The sequence below is a fragment of the Mesocricetus auratus genome, unplaced genomic scaffold (genome assembly GCF_017639785.1).
Source record: "Mesocricetus auratus isolate SY011 unplaced genomic scaffold, BCM_Maur_2.0 Super-Scaffold_100007, whole genome shotgun sequence".
NCBI lineage: Eukaryota > Metazoa > Chordata > Mammalia > Rodentia > Cricetidae > Mesocricetus > Mesocricetus auratus.
In genome coordinates this window covers 96,838,006-96,860,557 of record NW_024429191.1, presented here as the reverse complement: position 1 = coordinate 96,860,557, position 22,552 = coordinate 96,838,006, and the positions used below count along the sequence as shown (strand labels likewise).

Genomic DNA, 22,552 nt, shown 5'->3' with positions numbered 1-22,552 from the left:
AGCGAGGCCGCCTGGACCCCTGCCACACCGTGCACACCGAGATGCTTCTCCTTGCCGTCCCTGTCGGTGGCTACACAGCGCTGCCTGTGCCCTGACAGCTCTATCACTTGGTTGAGGTGCAGTTGGTCCGTATGAAGTTGCATGTTCACGGTACAGAGCTGGATGAGTTTTGGCTTCCTCCTCCTCCTTCCCCCTCCCCCGCCCCTCCCCCGCCCCTCCCCCTCCAGCCTTGTGCTGGGGATTGAACCTGGGGCCTTCTCAGCTCTCTGCCGCTGACATGCACCGCCATCCCGTTTTTTTTTTTTTTTTTTTTTTTTCTGGGACAGGGTCTTGCTATGCAGCCAGGCTGGCCTTGAAACCTCTGCCTCCCTGCCTCGGTTTCCCATGTTCCAGGAATGGAGATGTGCCGCTGTGCTCCTAACATCTTCAGTTAGATGTTTTCAGTCATTTTATTGCGTTATGTGTGTACGTGTGCACGTGTGTGTGTGTGTGTGTGTGTGTGCACAAATATTTGTGGAGGGGGCTGGAGAGATGGCTCAGAGGTTAAGAGCACTGCCTGCTCTGCTCTTCCAGAGGTTCTGAGTTCAATTCCCAGCAACCACATGGTGGCTCACAGCCATCTGTAATGAGATCTGGTGCCCTCTTCTGGCCTTTAGACATGCAGGCAGAATACTGTATACATAATAAACAAATAAATCTTTAAAAAAAAACAAATATGTGTGGAGGCCAGAAATTAACATGAGGTGTCTTCCTCAACTGCTCGGTTAGCTTTGAAACACGGTCTTACTGAACCTTACACTTATCAGTTTGATTGGGCTGGCTGGCCAGCAGACCTCAGCGGGAGCCTCCTGTCTCTGCCTTTCCAGTGTAGGGGTTACAGGTGTCTTTTTTTTAAACAGAGGGAATCAAGCATACTTTGCGTGTGTGTGTGTGTGTGTGTGTGTGTGTGTGTGTGTCTGTGTCTGTGTGTGTGTGTGTGTGAAGACCCAATTTTCGCTTCTGTGATTTTTAGTTTAATTTAACACTTAACATTCCATCTTCCTTGAGGAAGCTGGGCTGAGGCGTGGCTCAGTGTTATAGCACTCAGTGAGCATGCTGAGGCGCTGAGGCCCTGGGTTCACTGTCAGAGAGCTGCCGCACACCTGCACACTGCCTCCAACATTCCGCTTAGACAGGCTACACAGTTCGGGTGTGACTTGTGACTGACTGCCTCTGCAGTCCTCCTCGGGGCACACTGAGTGTGTGGTAATCTGACCTCAGTCCTGCCCTCCACAGCCCACAGATTGTGGCTGTGTTTCATGGGGTCACCCATGAGTCCTGACCATGTGGGCACCCTCTTGCCAGGTGGTAACCACAGGAACCCCAACTCCTTGAGCTCCAGTCTTGTTTACTACCTTACCTATCCACATACATTTTGGGGGCACTTAGAGGAAAACTTTAGGGTGTGGTCCAGGCAGAGTCTATGTCAGGGGATCCTAGTTACTGAGACCACAAAAGGCAAGAAGGAGGGGAAGCCCTGTACCATTGATGAGGGTCCTAATGTCACTTGAGAATGGTCCCATGACACTGGAGGGCACACTCAAGTCACTGGAGGGGAGCCTTGTATCACTGGAGGTGAGTCTGGTGTCACTGGAGGGGAGCCTTGTGTTACTGGAGGGAGTCTAGTGTCACTGGAGGAGAACCTTGTGTCACTAGAGAGAGTCTAGTGTCACTGGAGGAGAGTTTGGTGTCCCTGGGGGGGAGCCTTGTGTCACTGGAGGGGAGTCTGGTGTCACTGGAGGGAGTCTGGTGTCACTGGAGGGGAGCCTTGTATCACTGGGAGTCTGGTGTCACTGGAAGTGAGCCTTGTGTCACTGAAGGGAGTCTGGTATCACTGGAGGGGAGCCTTGTGTCACTGGGAGTCTGGTGTCACTGGAGGTGAGCCTTGTGTCACTGGAGGGGAGTCTGGTATCACTGGAGGGGAGTCTGGTGTCACTGGAGGGAGTCTGGTGTCACTGGAGGGAGTCTGGTGTCACTGGAAGGGAGCCTTGTGTCACTGGAGGGAGTCTGGTGTCACTGGAAGGGAGCCTTGTGTCACTGGAGGGAGTCTGGTGTCATTGGAGGAGAGTCTGGTGTCACTGAAGTTGAGTCTGGTGTCACTGAAGTTGAGTCTGGTGTCACTGGGAGTCTGGTGTCCCTGGAGGTGAGTCTGGTGTCACTGGAGGTGAGCCTTGTGTCACTGGAGGGAGTCTGGTGTCACTGGAGGGAGTCTGGTGTCACTGGAGGTGAACCTTGTGTCACTGGGAGTCTGGTGTCACTGGAGGTGAGCCTTGTGTCACTGGAGGGGAGTCTGGTGTCACTGGAGGGGCGTCTGGTGTCACTGGAGGGGCGTCTGGTGTCACTGGAGGGGTGTCTGGTGTCACTGGAGGGGAGCCTTGTGTCACTGGAGGGGCGTCTGGTGTCACTGGAGTTGAGTCTGGTGTCACTGGAGGTGAGCCTTGTGTCACTGGAGGGGCGTCTGGTGTCACTGGAGGGGTGTCTATGTTACTGGAGGGGAGCCTTGCTCCACTACAGATGAGAACCCCATCACTATGGTGGACTTTTGTGTCACTCAAGAAGACAGACCTCTGTTAATGGAGGGTCCTCTTATCTCAATTACAGGGAGGGCAACTCCCTGTCATTCACCTCTTGTGGATTGTGGTGGGAATCTTGTGTCACTGGAAGGGCAGCCCCTTGTCACTGGGTAGGCAACATGGATGTTTCCAGCTTCTTCTAAGGGACTCCAGAGCTCCAAGATGCTCTTCCTTGTCTGTGGTGGCTCCCTGGCGCCTGCTCTGGCATGAGGGTAGCATGTGGCTGTAGGAGGCATGCTTTGACCTCCCAGGCGGGCCTGGCTGGTGCTCACTCCAGGCAAAGCCTGCAGAGGAAACAGTGGTTCAGCAGTGTCCAGGCTTGAGGGCTCACACTGTACCCGAAGCTACGGGCATTGCCTGCTGACCAGCAGCTCCCGCAGACCCTGAAGGCCAAGGGCCAGAAAGGCAAGACTTCAATATTGAAAGCCTTTCCTTTCCCCAGAGGCTACCATGCCAGCTTCCTCACCTTGGGTCCCTCCCTGAGTGATCAAATCTAATGTGTAGGTGGCCTGCTTCAGGCCTGCAAGGCCTGGACGCGTGTTCTCCACAGAGAATTCTCTGACGCAGAGAACGGCCATGGTGGACTTGGTGGTCCTGGGGACAAATCAGGCAGAGATGCAGCAGGCCAGGCAACCTGCCCGAGGCACCCCTGGACGAAGGTTCCAGAGGGTGTGCCTGTGTCTGCGGGTGGGCGGCCAAGTCCTCCAGCTATATGTGCCTGTCATCTGCAATGCTGTGGACATCCGTGGGGCTGCTTATGCCGGAAGCTCAGTGTAAGCAGGTCAAGTTCAGACAGGCTGAGGGGACACGGGTCACAGGGTCCTGGAGTAAGTCACTCCATGCACAACACCCTGTTCTTGGGGCTCAGGGTTCTGGTCCTAAGCCACGCCCCTCTCCCCCACCATTAGGGGCTGCACTGAAGAGGGCTTGTGGGAAGCTATCCCCTCAGTAGACCTTGTCCAGGACCCAGGGGACTGACAAAGGCCTTGAGCTCATCAGGTAAGGCAGCAGGGCTTTCTTTCTTTTTCTTTTTCTTTTTCTTTTTTTTTGTTTTTACGAGACAGGGTTTCTCTGTATTGTTTTGGAGGCTGTCGGTCCAGCCCGGCCTGGAACTCACAGAGATCCTCCTGCCTCTGCCTCCCGAGTGCTGGGATTAAAGGTGTGCACCACCACCGCCCGGCTGCAGCAGGGCTTTCGATATGAGAAAACTGGGGTATAGACCAGGCCTAGGTGACACCGAAGAGGGACATGATTTTACTGCTGACTCAGAGCAGTATGGTGGGCAGCCCTGGTAACACGGGACCCTCACTCTCAGGACGGGGAGGCTGAGCTCGGGGCCTTGTGGCGGGCCGAAGGTAGCGGACCCGATCAATATTGGCCCTGGCGCCAACCTCTGTCCTACCTGCCCCTTCTAGCCTGGCAGGACTTCTGGCTGGTGGACCCTGGGTGGAACTGCATTTGCTGGAGTTGGCTCATCCCACCCTGCAGAGGGTAGGTGGGTACTCGTCTCCCTTCTGACCCTCGCCTATGAAAAGGTGTGGAGACCAGTGGCCAAACAGCCTTTTGTACACATTTCTTCAGGGCCGGGGCGGGGGGGTCCTTGGAACACATGGAGGGAGACAACCACAGTGACCAAGAGCCCCGAGACCACGGAAGGCCTCTTGGAGGGGGCAGTGCTTTCTGTAGCTAACGCGCGTCCTAAACACCCTTTCCCGGAGCCACACATGGTGGAGTCACTGGGCTTGGTGAGCAGCTAGCACCAGCCAGCACCCCCTGGCTAGCTGCTGGCCCGGGAGCACTGCCCATCCCCGGGGGTCCTCAGAGGGAGCCTGTCAGAGAAGGGACTGAGGTCTGGGTGCCGCCAACCGCTCTGTGGGGGTCTTGGCTTTCCTTACTGTTCCGGAGGCAATGTCTGAGAAACCAGGTCTGGGGTGTTTGCTGACAGGGTCGCCTAGAGCAGGTGGCCTGAATCCTGGCAGTGCGGTCAGGAGGCTGGGGAACTGCTACACCTCAGACTCCTGTCCTTGACCTTTGCCCCCTGGTCTGCCCATACATTAGATGCTGGGGTTTGCACCCAGCCTGAGGTGACCTCCTGGTTCCTCCACACCTCTGCCAAGTAGTTGAGAGGCTCTGCTGGACCCCCCCCCCCCACACACAACTCATCCATTACTGTGACGTCCAGGGAGCGCCACCTGGTGGCAGGATTGGGTTATCTGATGTGACCTAAATTGGGTCTGTGCAATGAAGGGACAGACCCAGGTGGCCTCTCCAGCCCCCAACCCCCCCCCCCCAGATATTTTGGACTCTGGGCTAGTCAAAAGTTAGGTGTGGGTTTGGGCAGGGATGCACAGTAGAGGTGAGGGCAGGGTCATATCAGCTGGGACCTCACGGGCAAGGGTACCCAGGAAGGTAGGACTCTGGGGGGGGCGGGGGCGGGGGCACCTTGGCCTGTCCTCCTTCCTCTTGCATCTCAGCTGGTCCCCGCGTTCCCAGAGCAGGAAGGACAGTGGAGGAGCGCATGATGCATGTGAGGGGTCAGTCTGGCCCAGCTAACATGCGGCCCTGTGATCTGAAAGGTAAACTGCTCTGCCCAGAACCTTCCCGGGCTGCAGAACAGAGCATCTGCGTAGCATACAAAAGGGAGGGAAGGAGGGAGGCTGGGATGCGGGAGGGAGGGAGGGAGGCCGGGAGGCCCACATCACACACATCAGCACTGGCCACCGGCCAGCCTTACCCATCACATTTCTGAGCCTTGCTTGGAGCCAGTCAGGGCCTCGGTGGACCCGCCCAGCTTGCAAGCCACACCAGCCAGTTTATGGGCGCCTTGTGACCTGTTCTGCGTCACCTGGCCACCAAAGGGGATCTGAGGCACGTGCTACCACCACTGGCTTGCCTCAGAGACCTTCTCCCCTGAGGTGGAAACCTTCTAGAGGGGCCCCTGTGTTTGTTTGTACTGGCCGCCCCGACGACCGGGTCAGAAGATTAAAGTCGATTCCGCTGGCTGGCACTGGGAAGATCTCCTAATCTTACCTGCCGAGTCTCTTTGGCCAGGCATGGTCACACAGCCGCAGGCCCCCCCACCCCGGGGGTGGGGAGGAATATCGGGTGGGCAGTTTTGAGGGTTGCTTTGCCAACTGCAGGTGCGTGCTCGAGCCACCGAATCTGGATGTTGTTGAGACGGCAAAGCCCGTCATTATCCCAACACGGTTCCGTTCCCTGGAAATCTAGGCAGCTGGGAGGGCCACACCGAAAAGGAGTGAGAACTCATGTCCCCAGGACTGGTACAGGCAGATCAAAGGGGGACGGCCAAGACCCCTTGTGTAGGCCACCTCAGAGGTGTGGGTGTGGCACCAGCATGGCTGCCCTGGGCGTCTGAGTGCTGGCGGATTTGGTAGCTGAGACTGGCAGACATCTGGACGGAGTGTTTGGGATGCTGGGTGACCGTGTCTCTGTGAAGCCGAGTCCTTCCCACAGGCACAGCATTGGGGGGTTCTGGTTCCTGACCCGGGAAACACCCTCAGCCAAGTGCTGAAGATGGAGCCTGTCCGTGGGGGCTGGCCAGTGTGGGGGTGCCCGTGAAGTGGGCTCCTCCAAGTGGTTGGTGGTGTTTAACCACCTACTAAAGACACTGTGAAAACAACCAAGCCACGGACGGGTTTCGTTTTATTCAATTGCGTGGAATGGGCGAGGCTGTGCCAGTGCCGATGGCGGGCTTGGTCCTAGGGTGGGCACGGCAGTCCCGTCAGCGTGCCCTAAGCGTGCATGGTTTCTGGGTCTGTGCTCCCGGAGTCTCTGGTGGGCAGAGATGGGAACCCTGTGCAGGCTGCCCACTGCTCAAAAAAACCCCTCCTGGCTTCCTTCTCTCTTTACACTGAGGTGTTGGGTGTGTTTGTTGTTGTTGTTGTTATATGTGTATAAGTGTTTTGCCTGGATGTGTGCCTGTGCACCACGCCCGTGCCTGGTGCCCACAGAGGTCAGAAGAGGGCATCAGATTCTTTGGAACTAGAGTTACAGATTTCTGTGAGCATCCACGTGGGTGCTGGGAACTGAACCCAAGAAGAGCAGACTGTGCTTATATCCTCGGAGCCAGCTCTCCAGACCAGCTCTAGTCTCTTAGATGTGATTTGAGGACAATGTTTATGGTACAGGCTTTGGTAGGGACTGGAGTGGGGGAGGGGGCACACATGTGGGGGAGCCACGCATGTGTGCACCAGTGTTGATGGGCACATACAATGTCTACATGTGTTCACATGGTTAGGTGTGTGTGCTGTGCCTCACTGGGCCAGGCCTCCGTATTGAGGGCAGACTTTTTTTCTGTCCCGGGGAGCTGGTATCCAGTGGTGTTGAGTGAAGCCTTCCTGCCAGCCTGGTTCCAGCGCGGCATCAGTCCCAAATGAACACACAGGAGGCTATATTAATTATGAAGCTGCTGGCCATTTGCTTGGTTTCTTACTGGCTGTCTCTGACTTAAGTATTTACCCCATAATTGTTAATGTAAGTATTTCTCTTATCGGAGAAAGGGTCCAGACCTCTTATTCCTATGGCGGCTACATCATGAATCTGTTTCTCTGACTCTTAGTCCCACCTATCTTGATTCCCTATTGGCCAACAGTGCTTTATTGACATAATCACAGGACTTCCCTGTCACAGTGGGATGGGTGGCAGGTGTCCCTGCTGATGAGAGAGGCAGTCAAGACAATTGGGGGCAAGTGGGACCCAGGGTGGCATCAGCTGGAATAACTCCTGTGGTTGTGGAGGGGAGGCTACGGGTGACTCTAACCAGGTCTCCTGACTTCCATGCTTGCAGGGGTGGGGCCGAGCCTGGGAGAAGGGTCTCTGGGCTCTCCTGAGGAAGTGGGGCTTTAAAAACTCAGGTATGCATGCAGATTTAAGAGTTCAAGACCGCCGGGTGGTGGGGGCGCACGCCTTTAATCCCAGCACTCGGGAGGCAGAGGCAGGCGGATCTCTGTGAGTTCGAGGCCAGACTGGACTGACAGCCTCCAAAACAATACAGAGAAACCCTGTCTCGTAAACCCGCCCCCCCAAAAAAATAATTCAAGACCATCCCTGGGTGCTGGGTGGTGGTGGCACACACACTTTTGGTTTTTTTCCCCAAGACTGAGTTTCTCTCTGTAACACACCTTTAGTCCCAGCACTTGGGAGGCAGAGGCAAGAGGATCTCTGTGAGTTAGAAGCCAGCCTGATCTACAGAGCAAGTTCCAGGACAGCCAGGGCTACACAGAGAAACTCTTTGTCTCGAAAAACAAAAAACAACAACAAAGACTACCCCTGGCCGTGTGGTTCTGGCCGACCCATTTGGCTGTCTTGCCTATCCGACCTCAGGAACTTTGGCCCTGTGTAAAGGTCAGGCCTGTAACCACCATGGCCAGCAGAATGATAATCTGCAGGACACAAGAAGGGAGTTCAGTTCAACGTGACCAAGTAGCCAGTGATGGTTCAAACTCCTGGAGCCTGATCCCCAGTACTTTATTTTAGGCATAATTTTGTTTGTTTGTTTTCCAGTTTTTCCAGACAGGGTTTCCCTGTGTAGCCCTGTCTGTCCTGGAACTTGCTCTGTAGACCAGGCTGGTCTTGAACTCACAGAGATCGAGCTGAGTGCTGGGATTAAAGGCGTGCGCCACCCCACTCTGCTTGTTTTAGGCATGTGTGAGCACAGCACAACTTAGTGGAAAATTTCGTGGTGATAATTGGTGCAACCCATGTGCACAGTAAAACCTAAAGCATGAGTACATTGAAACTCTTTGTAAAGTACGTGTGACACCTTCCATAAAGGTAGGTTCTGCAGATTGACAAGCTCACGATAAGGGCCTGGGGGAGGGTCCTGTGTTGTCTTGGCCACACAGATAGCCCAGAGGTCACCAAGCTATTAGCCACACCTGCTCCCAGCCGTCTGGGTGGATAACAGGTTATGCATTCCCTCCTTTGAAGGAACAACCCTGTGCGGTTAACATTCCTGGTTCCCCTAGTGCTAGTGCCTATCTGTGAGCACAAGGACCTCGTGTCTCCCACAATCCCTCCTCCCCTTTTATTTATTTCTTTTTTTTGTTGTTGTTGTTTGTTTGTTTGTTTTTTGTTTTTCGAGACAGGGTTTCTCTGTGGCTTTGGAGGCTGTCCTGGAACTTGCTCTGTAGACCAGGCTGGCCTCGAACTCACAGAGATCTGCCTGCCTCTGCCTCCCGAGTGGTGGGATTAAAGGCGTACGCCACCAACGCCTGGCTCATTTTATTTCTTAAAGAGAAAACTGTGGCTGTAATAGAGGCCAAGGCTTAGTGTGGTCTCTACATGGTTAGTCTAACTAATACAGGCAATCAGAACAGAATTATAATAGTTAACAGAGGAGCAAGGGGAGGGGAAACCATCTTAAGCATGAAGACCGTTCGAAGGTCGCTTGAGAGATTTTGTTTATCTCCACGTGAAGATTATTGATTTGGCCATCAACAGTATGAGAGAAATCTGACACACTAATGCAATGCATACTAGTTTGACAACCACTATTATGGCTTGAAAAACAAATAGTCCAAACTTCTCTGTTTTGTGAAAATGTGGTTCTTGATCCTTTCATCTCTTGACTAACTTCGCTAATAATTTTTTGCTGTGATATTAGTAGTTTTACTACTCATGCAGGCCACATTTGAAACCTCTCATGGTATTCCAGTAGTTTTTCCTGGGACTGGTAATAGAAAAGACTAAAACAATGCTTCGTGTGGCAAAACAGCATCATTCCGTCTCCCATGTCCTATTATAAAAAGGTGTGGCTTTTATTCCCCCCTGACCCAAAAAAAAAAAAAACACCTTTTGGATTCTGCATTGACAAATTGAGAATTAACATGCAATATTGTCAGAATACGTAACAGCATTATTTTTTCGGTCAGCACTGTTGAGTCCTTGTTGTCGGCTTCCTCTTCCTCTTGGGACATCTCATCTTGATGGGTTTACCTTCTAACTCCAGACGCCTCACCCGTCCAGTGGTCTCTGGGGTGCTCCCTCTCCTGGTCGGATGCATCAGAGTGGGAGCCATCTGGGACTGTGTTCATTTTCTGGAAAAAACACAAGCGTAACCTCACTCTGGTGTCAGAAGAACACCAGGCCCTCTCCATTGATTAGTTTCTAGGTCTTTGCATTCAGCATACGCATTAGGCAATGTCGCCTTTAGGGCAAAACACTTTGGGGCAATAGAAGTAGCATTATCCTTCCAAGTGATAATATTTAAAGTGAGCACGGCTAAATATAGCATGTGTGTGGGGTTTAGGTGAGTGTATATGCCCCCTTTTCATGTTTAACATTTGCTGCTTAAGTATTTGACGGTGTTGTTCCACAACAGCTTGGCCCCGTGGATTGTAAGGATTAATTAATATTCATTCCATAAACTACGGGCCATCATCAGCTTTTAGTTGCCATGGGAGTCCTAGGAAGGAAATGCACAAAGATCTGTTTGACAAAGTCAAGTTCCAGATGTGACACAATGGTATTTTCCTGGAGCCCCCAGGGCCCCCATGCCATGCTCGGGGCTATCCGTTGCAGCTGACTAGTTAGGGAGAGGCACTGTGCATGCCTGCAGTGCACTCTGACACACATCTCTACATACCTGACAGCAGAGCAGGCTCCAGACACATCACCCTAGTCCCAGATGTCAGGCCGATGCGAGAACCACTCACTACTTATGCACTAAGAGCTCGGGATACCGTGTAAAATATGTCCTCCGTAGAGGCTAGGCTCCTGTGAGCTTCCTCTAACTGCCGCCCTTGCCAGAGTCACTTATGTCAGACCCAGGCTAGCACAAACCTAGAGAAACAAACAATGGCTTTTATTGTTTGATTATTGTTTGATTAACGGTGGTCGTTAATGTCTAAAGATTGAAACCTCAGGCTGTTTACAAAAGATCTGGGGTTCTTCAAAATCCAGGGCAGTTTTAATTCTGAGCTCGAGAAGACTCTGCCAACTAGTTAACCGGGTACTTACCCGGGAAATAATCACAGAAAGTCCCGAAAGAGAAAACAATTGTTTGCCCCCAGGCAAGCATCAAAGTGCACACCGGCTGATACTGTAAACCAGACAAAGCCGTGAACATTATCAAAGCACAATAGCTCCATGGAGGAAGAACTTGCTGGAAGGTTCGAGTTCACTGCATTTCCCATAGTCTGTTATGTACCGTAAACAATTTTAGGTGAAAACTGCAGAATCAGCAAAATCCAGTTTTCGGAGGTTTTTGTTCGTTTGTTTTCTCTTTTCAAGGCGGGATTTCTCTGTGTATCAACCCTAGCTGTCCTGGAACTTGCTCTGTAGACCAGGCTGGCCTTGAACTCACAGAGATCCACCTGCCTCTGCTTCCCGAGTGCCGGGATTAAAGGCGTGCGCCACCATGTCAACGGATTTTATCCCCCACCCCCCCATTTTGTGGGCTCTTTTTACATTGGCACCCCTGTGTTCCTAGTTTTCAACATCAGTTGCTCCTTGTTTAGGAAATCAAGGCTTGGATCCACAGTCGCTTGCACAGTGTCGCAGAGCTTTCGCTCTGAGTGTTTTTTTCTCCTCTGGGTCTTAATGAGCGTCTCAGTAATTGTATAAAAAAATGCTTCACCTCAGGGACTGAGAAGAATCCGTGCTATTTGACTCTCACTGTCCAGACTCTTTGGGTGAGAAACTGACTCCCTACTCTCTGCTTTTAGTTAAAAAAAAGGTTTTTTCCCTACCTTCTCTGAGGGTTGTGGGCGTCCCTTCCTTTGAAGGGACGTTCCTGGTCCCCCCAGTGCTTATCTGTGAGCACAAGGACCTCGGTGCCTCCCACACAGGCCCCCGAGTGCTTCTTACCAGCCAGCACCTTGTCACAGGCGGCTGTGGCCCTGGCCTGCTGGACGTCAGAAGGGACCCCCAGGGAGGCCAGAGGTCCTGACGGGAGGCCAGGGCAAGGCCGCAGTGGTAGTTGAGCTTGGCCCTACCTGGCACACGGCCCTGCAGCCCAGGGAGTGAGCCGGGGTGATCTGAGGTTCTAGACGTGTCTTTGAAGACTAGGGGCAGCCCCAGGCCCCAGGGCCATCAGTCGGCACGAATGCTGGTAGCAGCGGGTGTGGGAGGGGCGGGTACTGGTGCCACCGCACGGGACGGAGAACGGAGAGATGGCTCGCCGTGGCAATAGCAGAGTCCGCAGGGGCTCACTGCTTTCCGGAGGTGCAGGAGGGTGCATGATACGTTCATGCCTGTGCGTCCACCCTACTGTGGATTCTGCGCTAACATTCACGTGACCCTCAGGTGTGAGCAGGCAGTGGCATTTGCGTGGCATGGGGTTAGTTCGCAGACATACACGCAGGGCCACACGTATGTAAGGCACACACATGTGCGAGACACACACATGCAGGCATGCCCAGACTCCTTGCCTGTCAAGGCCACTGGAAGGGCATTGGCTCAGAGTGTGGCCCGGTCCCATGGAAAGTGGCTGCCTCCTGTGGAGTTTTAGCTACTGGCTGTTTACCCCGCTATGGCGTCACCACACTCTGCTTTGCTGACCGCCCCCTGTCCCCTTGTTCCTCAGCCCCGCCTGGCCTCTGCTTTGGCCCACAAGCACCCGCTCATCTCCAGGCGTAGGGTGGGAAGTATTCACCGGCACCCAAGCAGAAATATCAGCCTGTGCTTGTGGTCTTCTTCACCTTCGGGTGCACTCTTCCTCCGGGCAGCCCTCCCAGGTGCTCCGAGCCGAGTCTGGTCCCCCCCCGGCCTCCATGACAGAGTGAGTCAGTGACTGCAGAGACTCAGCACCCAGAGTAGCTGGGCACTCTAGATCGCTGGGAGTTTAGTGAGGATCCATGGGCTAGAGAAGGAAGGCCTCTAGGGACAGAGGGCGCCTCGGAGCCCGTGTGCTGAGGGAGGACAGGCCCACAAGGCACAGCCGTTCCCAAGCAGAGGCCTTCGCATACAGCAGACACGCTGCGCTAGCCCCGTAAGCCAGCTGATGTCACCACAGCCGGCTCCCCCAGCCTTTGTCTGCTAAGGGGCGCCGGTGAGGGGCTGGGGGTCGTGTTCTGCTCTCCTAAGCTCCTCGGTGTCCCCAGTCTGAGATGGGGTGAGATCAGGGGCTAAAGAAGGGAGGAGTTTCTGCCGCCCTAGTCGGACGCAGCACCGAGGGAGCTGGGGGCATGTAGAGGGTTGCATACGGGGCCACCGCTGCCCAGCTTCTCAGGGCCAGTGGGATCCCTGCACCTTGGATGGCCTTCAGCCCCAAAGTGGGCAGAGTGGTAGAGCAGGGTCCGGAGACACGAATGTGGGACTTTTTCTCAAATATGTGTTTTTTTTTTAACCTGTGTGGATGTTTTTGCCTAAAGGCCTGTCTGAATACCATGTGTGTGCCTGGTCCAGAGAGGGCATTGGTCCCCTGGGACTGGAGGTGGGGGTTAGTTCTGAGTCACCATGTGGGTGCTGGGAATTGAACCCGGGTCCTCTGGAAGGGCAGCCAGCGCTCTTAACGGCTGAGTCATCTCTCCAGCCCAAGACCCTCATATAACAGGGAGGTGTCCATGAACCTCAGGACTGGGAACGGAGCCCACGCTGGCCACTTCCCCGGAACGGTAGTCTCTGGCTAACAAGGCCATTCCTCGGTCCTCTGGCTTGAGGCCGTGTCCAGGTGCAGGGGCGGCGAGAGGCGGGGGTCCCGCGCCGAGGCTGAGAGGAGGCGTGTGCTCTACTCCCTTTGCAGACGGTGCCCCACTCAGCGAGCTGTCCTGGTCGTCCTCCCTCGCGGTGGTAGCCGTGTCCTTCTCGGGGCTCTTCACAGTCATCGTCCTCATGCTGGCCTGCCTGTGCTGTAAGAAGGGCGGCATTGGGTTCAAGGTGAGGGCACAGGATCCTAAGGGCCCGATGAGCCCGCCCACCACCCACCACCCACCACCCCTCCATCCTGGGGCCGCCACCACAGTTGGCTTTTTTCCTGGAGCCACCTGGGACCAACCGAACCCCTCTCCTGGGGGCTCCTGGGACCCTATGCCCTGCCCCTCATTTAGGAACCCCCCCCTTTGTAGACATGGCCTCATGCCTTCCCATTCCAGCACCAAGTCAGGCCTGTCCACGTCCAGGGAGGCTAAAATGACCGTAAGCAGTCTTTAAGGGCTCCTGGGAGCGCTCTCAACTGGCCCCAACGAGACCCTGAGGTCTCTGCTTTCTGGGTCAGAGGGAAAAGTGAACCCTTCCCCAGCACCCACACCGCCATTTGGGAGATCCCCTAGCTTGGGCGTCTTGGGCTCAAAGGACATCCGTTAGGTTCCAGACACAAGGGGCATCTCTCTGCTGCTGCAGAAGTCATCCTCATTTGTAGCATGGCCACGGAAGGCAGACCTTTGCTACAACCTCCCTAGGACTAGATGCCACAGCTGAGGCCTCCACCCTAGTGAGGGGGACCCCTGGGCATACCTGCATCTTCCCAGCCCCGTGGCCACTCCTGTCACCCTTTGCCCCTGGACAAGGAGGACAGGACGGGAGAGCGCAGAGCTGACCTCCCAGAGTAGGCACCGCAGCGGGCTGCGGCCTTGCCAGTCAGTGCACTGAGGCCTGGCCGGAGCCCTTGTCATTCCTGCACCCACGTTGGGTGGCGGGTTGGGCAGGAGGCGGGGTCTGCCACCCTGCAGAGGTCAGGGTGGCAAGAGGACTTGTATATTGGTGGGGGGGGGACACCTCCTACTGGGTAACCTTTCGCCAAATGCTGTAAGTCTTTTGTGACACAGGCCCCCAGGCAGACAGGGGAGTTGAGTTACTTGCGTGGCAGGCAGTGTGGTGGCTCCCAGAGGCTTCAGGTCTGCCCTGCCCTGGCGCCCCCACCCCAGGGGACAGTCTCCTGACCACAGACTGGACAACCAAGGGGAGTTGCTTTCCTGGAGGACCTTGAGGGCAGAGCGTTGAGGTTGTGGGCGTGGGGGGGTGGTGGGAACCCAGGGTGCGGCTTTGCAGGCCATTGTGTAGTAAGCGCCCCTCCCGGCGCACTGAGAACAAGGGTCCCACACAAGGGCTAGTGGCAGCCCCTCCTACCCATGCCCTTCTAGCCCCGGGAACATGGTGCCCAGGACATTCCAGCACCACTGCGCCTTGGCTGTCGGCTCCCCGCTGGAGCTGTCCTGGGCCGGGGCTGGCAGCCCTGATGCTCACTCTGTGCTATCTGATCGCCCGCTGTGCTGGGGGATCCCGGCTGGCTCTCCAGCAAGGGAAGGTAATGGCTGGAGTCAGAACTAATACAATGGGGGAAGTGGTCGCCGAAGGCCAAGGTGTGTGGAAAGAGAGGGAATTCTAAGGTGGTCTTCTAGACTCTGGGGGCAGGGGAGAGAGGTTGCCACTGATGTCACTGGCTCTGTGTGCTCAGAGTACAGACCTGGGCTAGCCACCAGGAGCATAGGGCCACCCCGCTTACAGGAAGACAAGTGACCTAGAAAGAGGTTTCCCCAGGGTACGTTTAACTGTCTGTCCACAGGGATGTGGCCTGGAGTGGTTAAGCCAGTCTCTAGACAGTACTCAGGTCCTCAATCCTCAGCGCCTCGGCTCCCCGCCTGGGCAGGAGGTGCGGGCGGGACAGCGTGCCCGGGAGGCTTGCCCAGTGCCTAGGACAGGATGGTCTTGTTTTCACGCTGCCCCTGTTGTGTTGTGTTGTGGTTCTAGGCAAGTGCTCTGCCACTCACCCCGTCTTTGCTTGAAACTCTAGGCTGTGTGGCCCTTCCCAGATTGACTCTGCTTGGAAGGTGCTCAGGATGCGGTGGGGTAGGGGTGATCTCTACCCCGCAAAATAGCAGCCTGTCCCAAGAGTGGCTTCCAGGGGTGCCCAGCAGCAGGCTCTTAGGGGGCCTGGGGCACTGGTGGTGGTAGTGGTACCCAGAGCAGAGACGGGAGTGACGAACAAATCCCTGGCTGCCTCGTCCACCCTGTCTAGCTAGGGGCCACCTAGTTACTTTCCCAGGGCTGAGCAACGGAGCCCCTGACTATGAGTCTACTCCAAGCCAGGTGGGGACCACTGGATGGGGTTTGCTCTGTTCCTGTGCCTTGAACCCTGTCTCTAGCCGTTCCCCAGGCAGGACTCAGCCTGAGTTGACTGCCCCAGTGAGGCTGAGGCTTTTGGCCCTCCTGGAATGGCATCCCAGAAGCGTTAGGGACTATGAACAGGTGTGTAGAGGCCACCCAACAGGGTTACACGTCTAGCTCTGTGTAAGCCCAGTGGAACTCTGGGAAGTGGGCCTTGTGCATCCCCCATGTCTCCCCCTGACCCTCTGTGGTGCCTGATCGCCCACCTGTGCTGGCCCAACCTGCAGGAGTTTGAGAATGCAGAGGGGGATGGGTATGTGGCTGACTTCTCGGAGGAGGGCTCCCCGGCCGCAGCTGCGCAGAACGGCCCCGATGTGTATGTCCTGCCCCTCACTGAGGTCTCCTTGCCCATGGCCAAGCAGCCGGGACGCTCAGGTAAGTGGACCCGTCTCTCTCTCCCTCTGTTGTGCCTCGGGGTCAGTAGGCTGTGGAAGCCTGCGAATTTGGTTCTGGATGTGGATGCAGTCGGGGACAGGGACACAGGGGCGTATACGGTGGGGGGTGGGCCAAGTCCTCCTTGGATGCATCTCAGGATGGGTTGGGTTGGAAGGTGCATGAACCCCCTTCTGTTCTGGGGAGCCAGCTGTCAGCAGGCTTAAGAGTAGCCTTGAACCTGTCACTTCCCCATCCAAGGGACAGTACCTGGGGGCAGGTGGCCCAATGCCCTGGTTCTAGGATTATTTGCCCTTCTCTGCTGTTTCCAGGATACTAACCCCTAGACTCCTGCGGCCTTGTGCCTGCCCACACAGCAAAGGGAGTGTGAGCAACAGGAGGGGTCTGGTCCCACCTGGGGGCAAGAGTAGGCAGGGCTCCTGTGACTGCTCTGCCCTCCCAGAATCTTTCCCCCTAGGCTAGTTCCCTGCTCCCACGGACTCTAGACGGGTTAATGGCTGAGTCTTAGAACCCCAGCTCTGGCCTGGTCAAGGCGGTCGCGTGGCACTATGGCTGCCTCTATAGCAGCCTCTCTAGCCTGGAAGTTTCAGCCAGGGGCTGACCCTCAGTGTCCATCTGATGGCTCCAGGGATATTGAGTGGGGGGGGGTCAGGCAGCTGCGGGTGCTGCTGGCCCCAAGGTCTCAACCCTGGGCCAGCCCCACCAGGCTCTCAACACAACCCTTCCAGCCAAGGGCCCAGCCTCCATCAGGGGCTGGGGGAATCTTAGTGCCTGTTTGAGCCAATGGAGACTTAGGTAGACCCTCCAGCCTCCAGCCTGGCCCAACGCTGCAGGCATGCTTCCGTGGTCCTTCATGGTGGAGAGCTCAAAAGTCAGGCATGATCCAGGCGTGGAAGTCCATGTCATGAACACATTTATCCACTGGGTCAGAGGCCTGTAGCTACCCCTAGCACCTCACAAGGGGCCTGGGCCTTCCCAGAGGCCTTGGGCGTCACCTAACTGTAGACACTTCGAGGCTTGAGTGTGGAGCCTGAGGCTGACTGGAAGCATTGCCATGCTGGGCTGCACCTGCGCCTGTCCGTCCAGGGACAAGGATATAATAGCTGACACCCCACAGATCCTAGCCCGCCCCCACTCCTAGGACAGAGAGATAAGGGTGGACAGGGACCCAGGAGAGGGCAGAGGTCATGTTTTCTCCGTTGTTCAGCTGTTTTTTTGGGGGGGCAACTTCTTTCAAGTTGGGAGAAATTCGGAGTAAGGATGGTCTAGCCCGTCTGAGCCTTCGCCCTGCCTGTAGCTCCTAACGCACAAACATTCTCCTCCTCCTGGGGTTGCCCCGGTATCCATTGTCCGGAACCCTGAACCTGCTCTGAGATAACAGGTCCTAGAGAGCCCCAGGGCGGAAGACAGGCATCCAGACAGTCTGGAGTTCAGGGCCTGAGTCCTAGGACACAGGACCCGGTTAAACTCGCCCATGAATTGGGCACCAAGCCGACATTCCCTGAGTCTATTAGTCCCTGAGGGCTGGCCCCCTTCCCCTTGGGCTCTCCCAAACAGCTCTAACTCTGGCCTTCAGGGCTATCAGTGTGGGAGCAGAATTCAGGGAATCTGAGGGGACATGAGTGGGAGCAATGAGCCCTGGCGCTGTCCTCTCTGCCCACAACGACCCTTCTCCTCCACTGACCTCACTCAGCCTGGCCTACAGGGAGAAAGGGCCCAGTGTGTCCCGTACAGGGCTGTGCCAAGCAGCCCCCAACAAAGGCGCCTTTGGTGTGATGGGTGTTTGAATGCCAGCCTGTGGCAGGGGTGGGGGGTGGGTCGCTCTGGTGTCTTCCCAGACCTCAGCATCAGCTTCTTGCCTCACCCAAAGCAGCCTCCCAGACTCTGCTGCCTGGGCTTGGTTTATCCCTGCGGCTCTGAGGACCCTTCCTCAGGCTCGCTCAGAGATATGCCTGGATGCAGGTTGGGACCCGTGCCTCTGCTCACAGCAGTCACCCCGCAGCCTGAGAGGCACTGTCCTTTGATGGCAGCCCTCAAACGTGGCCTCCACGTTAGCGGAGCCTCCCTGGCTGGGGGACTTGGGGTAGCTCCCTGGGCCCTGGAGAGCCTGGTGAGGAAGATGGAGAGGCAGCAGCGGCCAGGTAGTTCCTGAGTCTCGTATCCTAATGCAGTGCAGCTTCTCAAGTCCACGGACCTGGGCCGGCACAGCCTCCTGTACCTAAAGGAGATTGGCCACGGCTGGTTTGGGAAGGTAAGCACGCCTCAGGATGGCCGGAATAGCAAGGCGTGTGGGCTTGCTTCTCCTGGGGGGGGGTCCCCTGGGAAGGGCTCTTTCCCATACACACCCCTGACTGTCCCGGGCACCCGAGCGTCCCTTCCTCACTGTGGACCCCGGCGAGAGAGGAGTGGGAGCCCTCGGATGACTTGGGCCGAGCGTCCCAGCCAGAGGCCTTTGGCGGGCCGCTGGCTGCTCGAACACCCGAGGCACTAGGGGCCAGATGGCCTTTCCCACGGAGACTGGAAAGGGCCCGGGTGATGGATGCTCGGTCGGTCGCATCTGGCAGGTGGTCTTGGGGGAGGTGCACTCTGGCGTCAGCGGCACGCAGGTGGTGGTGAAGGAGCTGAAGGCCAGCGCCAGCGTGCAGGAGCAGATGCAGTTCTTGGAGGAGGCGCAGCCCTACAGGTGCGCTGGGGTGGTGGGGGCGGGGCCAGCACGGCGGGGCGGGGCGCGGCGCGCACACCTGGTGGTTGCGGTAAGGGGTGGGCTGCACTGGGGCCTGGGCTACGCCCCCTCCTGCCCTCCAACTCAGATGCGTGGGCTCTTTCCAGGGCCCTGCAGCACAGCAACCTGCTTCAGTGCCTGGCCCAGTGTGCTGAGGTGACCCCATACCTGCTGGTTATGGAGTTCTGTCCTCTGGTAAGCTGGCTTTCCGGTTCTAACCAGCTGTCCTGAAGGGAAGTGGCGTGGGGGGCGGGGAGCGGGTCTCCTCTGCCTCTTTTTTTTTTTAAAGATATATTTATTACATATACACTAGATTGAATTGTAGATGGTTGTGAGCCACCATGTGGTTGCTGGGAATTGAACTCAAGACCCCTGGAAGAGCAGTCAGTGCTCTTAACCTCTGAGCCATCTCTCCAGCCCCTCCTCTGCCTCTTGGGACCCCTCAGCGTCCCTAAAGCGGAGTCCTAGTAGTCCCCCGCCCTGTGCTCTTAGAGGAGGCCTGCTCAGAGAGGGCGAGCCACACTGTGGGAGCTTGGGCGGTTCAGCATGAGGGCCAGCGGCTGGGCTCACACAGCTCCTGGGGCAGAGCCTGAGTCCTGGGTCTTCTGGTTGCCTCGGGTCCCTTTACCTGCTGCTGCACAGCTCTGACGCTAAGAGCTGAGGGTTCTGTATCGGGGCCACCGTGGCAGCCTCGGGGCACACAGGCTTTGCTGAAACCGCTGTGAGCACCTCAGGCCACCAGATCCGGGTTCTCTCGCTCGGGGTGGGTTTGCAGGGCACCGCCAGCTACAGCTAGCAGGCTGCTGTGTGCTCTCTCTGCAGGGGGACCTCAAAGGCTATCTGCGGAGCTGTCGGGTGACAGAGTCCATGGCGCCTGACCCCCTGACCTTGCAGCGCATGGCGTGTGAGGTGGCATGCGGGGTCCTGCATCTGCATCGTCACAACTACGTGCACAGGTGAGGGGTAGTGACAGGACACAGGCCCCGGCCCCCCAGAGCCATGACCCTCAGACAGAATGCCTCTGTGCGAGAAAGCTACACAGGGCTCCCGCTTTTGGGGTCTCGTGAACTGAGTTCATCTACACACAGCATGCAGTAGCCACTTTGCAAGGAATTTCTTAACTCTTAAAATCGTGGAGACTAGCTGGGTGTGGCGACTCGTATCTTTAATCCCAGCACTCCGGAGGCAGAGGCAGGCAGGTGTCTGTGAGTTCAAGTCCAGCTTGGTCTACAGAGTGTGCTTCAGAACAGCCGGGGCTATGTAGAAAAGACCGTGCCTCAGAATAAAGGAATAAAAACTGCAAAGAGCCGGGCGTTGGTGGCGCATGCCTCTAATCCCAGCACTCGGGAGGCAGAGGCAGGCAGATCTCTGTGAGTTCCAGGCCAGCCTGGCCTACAAGAGCTAGTTCCAGGACAGGCTCCAAAACAATTCGGGGAAACCCTGTCTCAAAAACAAACAAACAAACAAAAAACCCAAAAGAACTGCAGAGACTGAAGTTTGGAACTCACCTTGTGGACAACGAAGTGAAGAAGCCCACACTGTACTCTAGGATTCAGCCACACTTAGGTCCCACACTCAGCCCAGCCTGTTTTCCCTCTTATGCCGTAAAGGGAGTGGCTAGGCTGTGCCTACAGTGGGAGGGGTGGCTCTGCCCTGCCTCTGGCCAGGATGCCCAGCCTCCCATGAGCCGGGGGGAACATTCTGGAAGAAGTGGCGATGGACGAGTGACCCTGCCAGCCCCGACGCTGCACAGGCCGTCCTCCCCAACAACATCCTGGTGCTGAGTGATGGCACAGGTGACTCCAGCATCAGTGATTTTGTTGAAGAGGGCAGCTGCCAGCCTCCTGTCCTGCCTGCCGCCTAGCCCCAGCTGCCCCATCGTAGGCACGGACCCAGGCCACCCCGCCCCGCGGCTGTCCCCTGGTATAGTCTTCCTGGGGGTTGAGGCAGGCCAGGATGGCCCCATCTTCACCCAGAGACCCTGTGCATAGCAGCAGCATGGCAGACGCAGGCGTGTCCCATACCACTCTCTTGTCCTTCGCCAAGCAACAGGATAAGAGCCAGAGCATCCCAGGCTTGCCGCTGAATTGGAGAAGTCCTGGGTGGTGCTTTTGTGGTCCACCCTGCTCTAGACCTGAGCCACAGCCCTGTGTAGCGGGGCAGACCCACACTCTAGAACGGGGGGCTCTGACTGCTGGCAGGGCTCTCGGCCACACTCGATGCCTCGGGTCCCTCGTGCATTCTAACCCGAGGGCTCGGGTGATGGTTCTTGAAGGGGACTTCAGATGCACAGACCCTTGCTCTATGGCATTGGGACTGGTGGGCAGGTCAGGGAAAGGGTAGAAGAGGTTGGGGTTCTAGTGTTGGTCAGGAAGCTCCTTGCCGGGGTGGAGGGCGTGGGGGGTCCTTCAGCATCTTCTAGCCTTATCTTCACGTGAGCGGCCGTGTCCCAAGTGCCGCTGACACGAGCCTTCCAGAATAGCCAGGGTGTGGAGCCAGGGCTTGAACACAGGCAGGTGGCCCCTCAGACCCCTCCCCTTCCTGCCTGCCTCCCTGGCTATGCCCAGGGAACCAGATCACCCAGCTGTGGGTTAAAGGATCACCCAGGCTGGCACGCTTTGCTGACACTGCCTACCGCCTTGCAGTGACCTGGCCCTGAGGAACTGCCTGCTAACGGCTGACCTGACGGTGAAGGTTGGCGACTATGGCCTGTCGCATTGCAAATACAGGGTGAGTGAGGGCAGGCGGTGCCTGTATGCCGTGAGGGGGGGGGCGGCCACTGACTGGAGTTAACTCCCATCCTGTCCCTGGGTGCTGCAGGAAGACTACCTCGTGACGGCTGACCAGCTGTGGGTGCCGCTGCGCTGGATTGCGCCAGAGCTGGTGGACGAGGTGCACGGCAACCTCCTGGTGGTAGATCAGACCAAGGCCAGCAACGTGTGGTGAGTGCCAGCCTGGCTGCCGCGGGAGCCTTGGGCTGCCGCCTGCTCAGGTGCCATGGCAGTCAGGTGCCCTGAAGTGGGGTGCTGACTCTCAGCTCTGCCCCCTGCTCCAACATCCCCCACTTCCCTTCTCTGACTGGGGTGCAGGCTGGCGCCCGGGGACAGTGTGCTCATGCCTGCCACCGTGTGGCCTTCTGAGATCACTCCATGGGCTAACTAGTTGCAACTCGTGGTCCCTGCACTGGTAGAGGGACTGCCTGGGCCGTCGAGGGTATGGGGTCTTCAGGACGGGACCGGGTGACGCCGACACTGGGCCAAAGTGCACATGTAGGTTAGACGCCCACCATGCTCGACTGTTCTAGGCCGTGCGTCCTCATGGGGTACAGGGCCTTGGCTTGCACCTGTACCCCAGGAGAGGGGCAGCTGCGGCGTAATGAGCTCCAGTCCCGGAGAGGCAGGTGTTCAGGGGACACCGTGCAGCTGCGCTCAGCCATGCCTGCTGTGGCTGCCCCCTTGCAGGTCCCTGGGTGTGACCATCTGGGAGCTCTTCGAGTTGGGTGCGCAGCCCTACCCCCAGCACTCGGACCGGCAGGTGCTGGCTTACGCCGTCCGAGAGCAGCAGCTTAAGCTGCCGAAGCCCCAGCTGCAGCTGATTCTGTCTGATCGCTGGTGAGGACCCCGCCCAGGGGGCTGGACTCCACAGCTTGGGGCTGCTTGGTCCACCTCTACACAGCGGCTGGGGCCCCGCATCCTGAACAGGCACGGGGGGGGGGGTGTCCCAGGGAAATACCCCACCCCGGGGCCCCTCCCAGGCTACT

At 56.9% G+C, this 22,552-nt stretch overlaps 1 protein-coding gene across 4 annotated transcripts in view; it reads left to right on the top strand.

Moving 5' to 3' along the window:
• Aatk (apoptosis associated tyrosine kinase) overlaps positions 1 to 22,552 on the top strand; it is a 40,079-nt gene that overhangs the window by 12,109 nt on the left and 5,418 nt on the right. For 2 of the 4 annotated variants that reach the window (XM_005069827.4, XM_005069828.4), the window contains exons 2-10: positions 13,318 to 13,451; positions 15,905 to 16,052; positions 18,242 to 18,321; positions 18,635 to 18,753; positions 18,900 to 18,987; positions 19,615 to 19,748; positions 21,438 to 21,522; positions 21,613 to 21,734; positions 22,254 to 22,403. In XM_005069827.4, the coding sequence (XP_005069884.1) occupies positions 13,318 to 13,451; positions 15,905 to 16,052; positions 18,242 to 18,321; positions 18,635 to 18,753; positions 18,900 to 18,987; positions 19,615 to 19,748; positions 21,438 to 21,522; positions 21,613 to 21,734; positions 22,254 to 22,403 (1,060 nt within the window). Of the gene's footprint in view, positions 1 to 3,520; positions 3,612 to 13,317; positions 13,452 to 14,288; positions 14,818 to 15,904; positions 16,053 to 18,241; positions 18,322 to 18,634; positions 18,754 to 18,899; positions 18,988 to 19,614; positions 19,749 to 21,437; positions 21,523 to 21,612; positions 21,735 to 22,253; positions 22,404 to 22,552 lie in introns of those variants that run through there. The other 2 variants (XM_040750161.1, XM_040750160.1) reach the window with 2 other exon arrangements.